At 62.8% G+C, this 8,875-nt stretch overlaps 1 protein-coding gene across 1 annotated transcript; it reads right to left on the bottom strand.

Annotated features, from left to right (window-relative positions):
- Nucleotides 1-2,386: 2,386 nt before the first annotated feature.
- GLYCTK (glycerate kinase) lies at nucleotides 2,387-5,448 on the bottom strand. The gene is made up of 4 exons (XM_004715199.2): nucleotides 4,771-5,448; nucleotides 4,387-4,538; nucleotides 3,664-3,839; nucleotides 2,387-3,460 (listed from the first exon to the last, which is right to left on the bottom strand). The coding sequence occupies exons 1-4, from the start codon at nucleotides 5,136-5,138 to the stop codon at nucleotides 2,600-2,602; spliced, it is 1,557 nt and encodes a 518-aa protein (XP_004715256.1). The 5' UTR covers nucleotides 5,139-5,448; the 3' UTR covers nucleotides 2,387-2,599.
- Nucleotides 5,449-8,875: the final 3,427 nt, after the last annotated feature.

Below are 8,875 nucleotides of genomic sequence, written 5' to 3'. Positions count from 1 at the left end.
GTGTGGGGAAGGTGAGCATCATGGAATGCCAGTTTAATAGAACAAAGTGTTCTTGCATTGAGGGAGTACTTGAGTGGAGGGACACTGGGCATTGCAATGGGCAGCCAAGTGTCCAGCCGCTGCCCTGCCAAGGGTCCTTCCCATCACACATACACAACATGCTCCTTGCCCCTGGCAAGGCTCGCCTGCACGGCAAGCCTGCAGGCAGCGTGGGGCTTCCCCTGGGTTCCAAGACTGAACCCTCATGAAAGCAGTGTCTGACCTCTGCTCTCCGACTGACCTGCTTTACATAGCCCAGAGGGGCCCGGTGTGGCCCCATTTCTAAGCCCAGCCTTGGAGGGGCCCGGTCTGGCTGGGCCCCAGAGGGTGGGCAGAGGCTGTCCAAGCCAAGCTCTCTCCTGGTCCTACAGCCGACGTGCTGGGCAACCCCAGACCAGCCACCTGGCGTCTCTGTTACTTGAGCATTCAATGAACGGGGTTTGACTGAGTAGACAGCCCAGGCCACGTGCAGAGAACGGAGGGCAGGGAGTGGGAAGCAGTCAGGGGGTGTCTCAGGAATGCAGGGGGGATCTGCCCATTCGGTCAGCATTCGCCCAGCATGCACTGGGGCCCTCCAGTGTCCACTGGTGTGTTAGACGGGGCACTAACAATCTCTCCTAGGCCTGGGCCCCGGGGCCTGACCCTCTAGCACATGACAGGTTGGGGGTCAGATGAGCAAAGGTGTGGAGGGGTTGGCGATCCAGGTAGAGAAGCACTTGGAAGTCTGTCTGCCCAGTGCTCCACAGCCTTGGAGCCCGGAGTTCCAGGCACCCCTGATCCTGTGGGTATGGGGAGGGTGCACCTCTACTCTGCAGGTGGGGGCCAAGATGCTGGTGGCTCCCTTGATGTCAGCCCCCAGCGTGGGCAGCCTCTCCCGCTAGCTGCCAGCACGGCCAGCAAGAAGGTACAAGAGCAGAACCCTGGGGGTTAAAATGAAATAAATCACTGCTCCGCGCCATGCCTGTCCTCACCGAGTGGAGACCCAGGCCTGCAGCGCGCTAGCCCCCTCACTCTAGCTCCCAGACAGCAGCTGACCCTGGGTTTCCTCACCCCACATGCTGGGTGAGCAAAGTCGGCCTGAGTAGAGCCAGATCATTGGTGGCCTGGACCAGTCCCTGGCCACCCAGTCCCTGCACACAGGCACAGCGCAGGGAGCAGGGATGCCCCCAGCAAAGTCCAGAACAGGATGTCCAGAGCAGCTCAGACCCACGCAGGTGGGTGGGCGGGGGCAGCCCGCCCTGTGTCTCTGAGTGTCTGCAGGCCTGCTCTCCCAGCACGCCACACTCACACCCTGTGCTGCACACGCACATGCACAGGGGACCCAGTGGCTGGCCCTTGGCCACAGCCCTTTGCACTCATCCCCTTGCCTGGGGCTGCGGCTTGGGGCCAGCACAGCCCTGAGGACAAGCACCGAGACCAGGGCAGGACATGCCCGAAGCTGCCGGAGGAGGGACGGAGTCCTCTTCCTCCAAACATCCCCAGAGCAGCTTGCCTGGCCCCTCCTTCCCTCCCAAGCCCCAGCCGGCCCTGTGCGAGCCCCGGGTCACAAACCACCTGCAAGGGACATTGTGCAGAGCCAAGTGGGGTAGAGGGACAGTCCCGGGGCCAGGCCAGCGCCGAGGGGGGGATGGCTGTGGAGGGCGCGGCGGCAGCGCCAGGCCTCGCTGCTCTCTATGGCTTTTCATTCCTATGTGATTCTATGGTCACTCACATAGGGATGGGAGCCGTGGCGGACGGTGGGGGCAGCCGGCGGACGGCACCGACACTGAACACGGGGTCTGAGCGCCCCCCTCCTCTGCCCAGTGAGGCCAAGAGCCCCCCCCCTCAGTGGCCCTTCCCAACTCCACTCCTCCCCAGATGCTGTGACGGGGGAGGGACCAGGCTGCTGTAACCCTCACCGCTCTGACCCCCGCCCCCCCTCCACTGGAGGCAGCTGGGTCAGTTGAAGGCACCGGGGATGTTCTTCTGGGATAGGGCCGCAGGAGGCAACAGGCTGTGTCTCAGGGCTGGGAGGCAGGACAGCCAGAGGTCGGCCATGGAGGGGCTGTCGGGGGCAGAGAGCTGGCCAGAGGTGGAGGGGTGGTAAGCACCACCCTCAAGACCTCCTAACTGAGGTTGGGCAGACCGTGAGAAGGATGCCACAGCCCTGGGGGGTTACAGCTGGACAGTGGACAGTCCTTCAATGTGTCTGCCTGGAGTTTCCTGAATACAGAATGATGGGGGCCAGCCCAGCCCACATGCAAGAGAGAAGGGCCCTGCAGGGACGGGGGAACCTGGCACTGTGGCGGCAGCCCCAGTCCACTGTGTGTGTGTGTGCACGCGCGCCTGGGAGAAGACTTGTGCAGACTCCACTCGGTGGTCCTTTTATTCTTCCACGTCTCCCCCACAGACACAGGCTGGGGGCTTGGGGGACAATGAGTGGGCCCTCAAGGCCCACTGCTGAGGGAGCAGACAGTAGGGAGCGCTCCCTCCAGTGGGTGGAGAGTCAGGGTCAGCCCCACTGCTCGGGCCTGAGCTTGGCGAGGCCTGGGGCCAGCCAGTCTCCCAAGGGCGGCCAGCATCACCTCGGCCGCAGGAGCAGGAAGTGGGTGTCCATGACGTTGGTGCCTGTCAGCCCTGAGTACTGCAGGTGAGCCCCGCCCTGGAGGCGGCAGAAGAAGGTGTGAGAGTCGTTCTGGGCCATAAAGGCGGCTGGGTCCAGCCCCTCGGCAGCAGCCTGGCTGGCCAGCTCTGCTGTGACCCAGGCCCCGGCAGCATCTGTGGGCCCATCCTGCCCATCCGTGCCACCACTGAAAAACAGCACATCAACAGGCCCCAACGGCTGCCGCCCCAGTTCCGCCCCGACACGCAGTGCCAGCTCCTGGTTCCGGCCGCCCCTGCCGGAGCCCTGGAGCTGCACCGTGGGCTCGCCACCAGCCAGCAGGCAGATGGGACCCCGAGCCCCCGCCACGGCCTCCAGGGCCCCCTCCAGCCGCAGGTCTGGGAGCTGCAGCTGGGCCGCCAGCTGATGCAGTTCCGTGTCCTCTGCCCCAGCCGCCCCAGCGGAGGTGAGGTGGGCTGCCGCCTCTCGGGCCAGCAGCGCGTAGAACCGGGCCACAGTTCTCACGTTGCCCTGCACGGCTGCACTCAGCACCACCGCCCGGAAGCCCAGCGCCTCGGCCTGCCGCTGGGCCTCCGCCAGTGCCAGCAGGTTGGAGCCGATGACCACGTTGAGGACGTGACCGCAGGTGTGTGGCCCTCGGGGGTCGGAGTCGGCCCGGGCCAGCACGGTCTTCACTGAGCGTGGCAGGGCAGCCCGCAGGCCGTAGCGGGTAAGGATGTGCAGGCAGTCCTGCACGCTGTGGGAGCTCGCCACAGTGGGGCCGCTGGCGATCACCTCCACGGGGTCCCCCACCACGTCGGACAGGATCAGGCTCACCACCTAGGCATGGGGCATGGCTCAGGGCTCAGCCCAGAAGGGCAAACCATTCCTTGTGCATTTATGCACCCTCCTAAGGGGGCCCAAGGCACACAGCCATGTGGATGCTCCTTGCCGGCCCGGGAGTCCCTCCCAAGTCTTCAGCCAGCTTGGCCCTGGAGGCTCTGGCAGGCAGGGCCCTGGTACCTGAGAAAAGGGACGCCCACCTGAGCCGGGTACGCGGCCTGCGCCAGCCCCCCTCCCTTGAGCTGAGATAGGGCCTTGCGGATGGTGTTCAGCTCCTGGATGGTGGCTCCCCGGGCGGCCAGCAGCTTGGTGAGCATCTGCTTCTCCTCCAGGGTCACCGGGGGGATGGGGGCGGGCAGCAGGGCAGAGCCCCCGCCTGCAGGGAGAGCGGGGCTATCAGGGGACAGGGGACTGCAGAGGGACCTCGAGCTCTCTCTGTCCACACCAAGGAAGCAATGCTGAGCAGCTGGGCTCTCGGCGCCCCCTTGTGGACATGCCAGGAAAGGGCACATGGGAGGGCCCCAACCCTGGGCACCCGGGGCTGCTTCTCAGCTTGGGGTGCCCAGGGCAGCCACTGGGAATCGCTTCCTGGGGGAGCTCTGCACAGGGGGAAGCAGAGGCACCGCGGGGTCTGGAGACAAGGTCCTTTTCCGGTCGCCCCACACATGCACAGTAACACCAGAGCAGCAGCAGCCTCGGCATGTCCTGTCCTCAGGGAACCCCGGGGAGCCCCTCACCATGGCTGAAGTCAGTTCAGCCTCAGGGAGGCGCAAAGAGAGGGCAGACAACTGGCCGGGGGCACCAGGAGTCAGTCACCCTTACTCTCACAGTTTGCCCTGAGCCCAGGCGCTCAGACGCCACAGTTTTGAAACACCTGCGATCTGGAGGCCCCGCCCCCACCCCTCAGCCAAGCCGCAGCACACCTGAAATGAGCACCAGCAGCAGGTGGTCGGCCGTGAGCGCCTCAGCCAGCTGCCGGATGGCGAGCGAGGCCCTGAGCGCGTCCCGGTCCGGCAGGTTGTTCTCGGCGCCCTCGAACACCTGGATGCGGCTGTGAGGCTTCAGCAGCATCTCGCTGAAGACCCAGAGCACAGAAGGGGGCTGTTGTCAAGGCCTGGGGCTTCTAGCTCCTCTCTGCCCACCAACCCCCACCACCTACTGCCCCAACGGCTCAGATGAAAAGCATGAACAGGGATGCCCGTTGGCAACCAGCCTGGAGCCAGGGCAGGCCCAGGTAACAGGGGACCATGGGAGGGTGGGGGAGCCTGACTCAGTGGGGCCCAGGTTCCCCCCAGCGGCCTCCTTACTGCTTGCCGGCACGCTCCACCGCAGCGCGGATGCCCCTGGGCACGCTGATCACGCCCTGCACCAGATGCTGGCCCAGCAGCTCCTCGGCGGCAGCCGCCATGCCCAGCACGGCCTTGCCAAAGCCCACCAGGTACAGGTTGTTGCACAGGTGAAAGCTCCGGTCCCGCACCTTCAACTGCTTGCCACTGGGGTCCACGGCCAGCACCCGGTGCAGCATGGGGCCCGGCAACACAGCACCCACAGCACTCTCAAACAGCTGCTGTGACTGCTCCGGCAGGGCCATGCTGCTGGCCAGCCGGGCCGCCAGGCCCGCCCAGGGAAGTGGGCGCACGGGGGCTCGGGCCAGGCCTAGCAGGGCTGCAGCCATGCCCCAGGATGCTCAGCACTGCCTGCTCCCCATGGCTGCCTAGAGGGGAGAAAAGAGGAGTGAGGGCCAACACACAGCCACACAGGCCTCCCCTGAAGGCTCAGGGCTGGCGGACCCCACAGCTGCTGCAGCAGTCAGCCTGGGCCAAGGTCCAGCCCAGGGAGACTTCCTGAGACCCAGTGCAGCCTGGTCCCACTTGAGTCCTCGGAGCCAAACCCTGCCACCCGGCCATGTCCTCCCCTCCTGCAGACCACACGCTGGCCTCTGGACACTCTGCCTGAGTCCAAAGGTCCTGTTAGCTGAGCCCTCCTCCTGGGTCACCCCTGGGCTGAGTTAATCATTCCTGGAGAAAGCTGTTCCTATCAGTGGGCTCCCGCCCCACCCCACCCCCTGCACTTCGGCAGCAACGCCCCTTTCTGGCACCCCAGCCTGACCTCTTTGTCACTTCCAGGGCCAGAATGCTTTTGGTTGTCCCACCAAATGACCCCCAGCCCACTGCCCTCCAGCCTGTTCCATGTCTCTGGCTCAGGGGACGGGGCTGGGGCACCTGGGAAGGCTGGCTCTTTGTGAGGAGGCTGCCCCTGGGCGCTGCCAGGCCAGGCCAAAGCACTTCCCCAGAGCTCGGGGGACGCTAGACCTCAGGTCAGCCAGGCAAGAGTTCAAATTCAGATCAGGAGCTGCAGCAAATCTGGCTCCAGGTGGACGATTGCAGAAGTCCTGAGGGCCCCGTCCACAGGAAGGGTGGACAGGGAAGGGTGCCCTTCCACCCACAAGAGCTAGCCAGACCTACCCCTGCCAAGAACACTTGTTTTGATAACAGAACAAGTCCTGGGTCACACCACGCTTGAGCCCAAAGAGCCATTTTCCCCACTGGGCAGAGGAAAAGCTGCAGAGGCCCTAGGGTGAAGGTCAGGGGACTGCAGGGTTTAGGAATAGCAAGTAACTGACCTGCCACAAGGCGTGCACTTTAACAAGTGCTCCCTGCCCCTCAGCGCTGCGTGAGGACCACATCGGCAAGTGTGGGTGGAGCAGGGGAAGGAGCCTGGGGCCAGGGCTCCAGCTCCCACAGCTGTCCCGGGTGACTCTTCTAATAACCTCATGTTCTCTGATGCTGTCCACTGTCCCTCAGGAAACCTGGCCTCCAATACCACTTTCTCTCACACACCAGTCACCTGGCAGTGATCAGCCCCGGGCCACCCAGCCTGCCCGGTTCCCAGCATTCTCTGTTGTAAAGGGAACAGGAGGGGCTGGGGCATGGGGACCGAGGAAAGTGTGTCCAGCTCTGGCCAGGCGGGCCACTGGAGTTTGGCCATGGCAGCCTTCACATCCAGCAAAGGCCTTGGTTTGGAGGGAGTGGGCCCATATCATACCTGTTTCCCAGATGGGCAAGGGCCCGGGAGACACCACAGCCCAGGGCTGGGGTTGCCAAATCCTATACAGAACACTGTTACAGGTGAAATTTGGGGGGCGGGGGGGAGAGTAATCGTTAGTGCAAATTTAAACGCGTGCTCTCCAGGGGACGAAACGAAAGGGTGGGCAATGCGACTCCACCCAGTGGCGCCGCGGAAGAAACACAATTGGCTTCCTTAAAAATTACAAGCAAACGCTACGGACCTCGGTATGAACTCCTGTGCTTTTGCTAAAGTTGGCAACCCTGTGCAGACCGGTCTCTCCTAAATTGAACGCTCCGCCACTCGACGCCCGAAATAACAAGGCCGGCTTTGGGTCCTCCCCGCAGAGGGGGGCGGGCCCTCCAGCGCCTGGCCACGCCCCGGAAGTTACGTCACTCGCCGGCCGGGCGCTCGGGCCTTCGAGGGAAGTAGCGGTGGCAGGGGGCTCTTGGCGATGATGCAAAGGACAAGAACCCGTTGTCGCTCGGACCAGTACGTCGCCGGGTCGAGGGCTAGTTGATGGAGTCATGCGGGCCCTCGCGACAAGGACTCACGGCGCCAGGCCCCGGCTTCGAACGCTGAACCGGAAGTACTCGTGGGCGAGCGCCGCGGAACCCGGAAGTGAGGGTGCCGAAGCCCGGGTCGCGGGACGCCGGTGCGCGCCGCCGCCTGAAGAGGGCGCCGGGGGGCGGAGCGGGTTCACCGGGTCGCCGCCGCCGCGTAGGGCCCTGCGCTTGGGGGCCGAGACCTTCGGACCCGGGCTGGCTGAGTGGACGTCCTGAGGCCGATATCCAGCTTCCGCTTCCCTCGGCGCTCCAGGCAGGGGTCACACCGACCGCGGTGTAGGTCGCGAGCCGGCGCTTAACCTGTGCGCCACCAAGGCGCCTGTCATCCCCCGCGCGGTGTGGGTGCGGACCCCCACCTCCCCAACTACTGCTCTGCCCCGTCGTCCCTTGCGCTCTCCTGTGTGATCGCAGTGGTCCGACCGGTCAGCACATGGACCCTGAGTGGCACGCACTGGCTGAGCCCGCCGCCCCCCGCCCTTGCGGCGCGTCCTCGCTCCTTGGCCATGGAACCCATCTCTGGCGCTGCGAGAGTTCTGTGGTGTCACGCGCCAGCCCACTGTCAGCTGGCCCAGATGGCCGCCGGCCTCCCAAGCTGCCCCCGGTCTCGCGTGGGCGCTCCCAGTATTCAAAAAGCAAGGCCGGACCCGACTCCCCAAACACACAGGGGCGCACTGTGTGCTGACGTCGCCCGCGGGGGCTGGAGGAGGGGGTTAACACAACAGACTTCGTGAACACCTTGAGACATCTTTCTCCCCGTCCTGCCTTCAGGGACAGATGGCCTTAGGTCAGCGGTTCTCAACCTGCGGGTCCAGACCCCTTTGGGGGTTGAACGACCCTTTCACAGGGGCGCCTAAGGAACCGAGACACGCGCCCATATCTGTCTCTAGGCGGGTGGCCCACATGCAGGTAGGCTAACCTGGTGAGAGAGAAGCTATCCCAGCGTTTCACTGATGTTGGCTTTTTGCGCATACAGTTGCAAAATGTAGCGATGATGTAGTTTACTGTTGTTGTATTAAGACTGTTATCCATGCTACACCGTGCTTCAAGACAAAATTTCATTTATTTGTAATTAGATGTAAATAGTTCACAATCTATAATGACAAATTGTGTTTGTGACTCATCACGATGCTTTCATTATGCGCAATTTGCAACCATGAAAACACATCCTGCCTGGGTCGGATAGTCACATGATGATTCATAACAGTAGCAAAATAACAGATATGAAGTAGCAATGAAAATAATGTTATGGTTGGGGGGAACATGAGGAACTGTATTAAAGGGTGGAGGCATGAGGAAGGTTGAGAACCACAGCCTTAGGCGATCAAACCATGCCCTGGGCAGAACTTGCTTTGCCCCAACTCCCCTTCCTGGTGCCCTCCCAGAGCTCATCACCCGCTTTATACCAGAGGGCATTTTCTTCACTCAATCACCCCAGTGCCATCCCGCTCCCCCAGCTCAACAAAGGCTCCTTGGAGACGAGATGGAAAGAGTGTGAATGACGTGAAGTTTCAGACCTTTTCCATGTGTGTAACAAGCTGTCTTCTCCCATCATCAAAAGACATTTCCTGAGTGCCCACCTGTTGTCCAGATGAAGCAGAGGCTGGATGAACAAGCAGTGGTACTTTGGGGTTGAGAAACTTACTCTGCTTTTGAGATTACACACCACACTGCTGGTGGGGTGCGAATGTCAGGACTTCTCATTGTTTGGTGCCAGAAACATCCGCAGATACCATGTACGCTGTCAGGAATAGTCTCCCAAACTATAAACAAGAGACTAACT

The sequence above is a fragment of the Echinops telfairi genome, unplaced genomic scaffold (assembly GCF_000313985.2).
Source record: "Echinops telfairi isolate 266 unplaced genomic scaffold, ASM31398v2 ScPeMD7_7420;HRSCAF=8458, whole genome shotgun sequence".
Taxonomy (NCBI): domain Eukaryota; kingdom Metazoa; phylum Chordata; class Mammalia; order Afrosoricida; family Tenrecidae; genus Echinops; species Echinops telfairi.
The sequence above is the reverse complement of the archived record's forward strand: the minus strand, read 5'-3'. Positions and strand labels throughout refer to the sequence as shown.

What these genes read in the sequence shown, in the direction of transcription:
- GLYCTK (XM_004715199.2), bottom strand. Translation starts at nt 5,138, where the DNA reads ATGGCTGCAGCCCTGCTAGGCCTGGCCCGAGCCCCCGTGCGCCCACTT. An exon ending in GTGGAGCGTGCCGGCAAGCA is followed by an intron (nt 4,539 to 4,770) that starts GTAAGGAGGCCG and finishes CTGGGTCTTCAG; the next exon opens with CGAGATGCTGCTGAAGCCTC. An exon ending in AGGCCGCGTACCCGGCTCAG is followed by an intron (nt 3,461 to 3,663) that starts GTGGGCGTCCCT and finishes CCCCATGCCTAG; the next exon opens with GTGGTGAGCCTGATCCTGTC.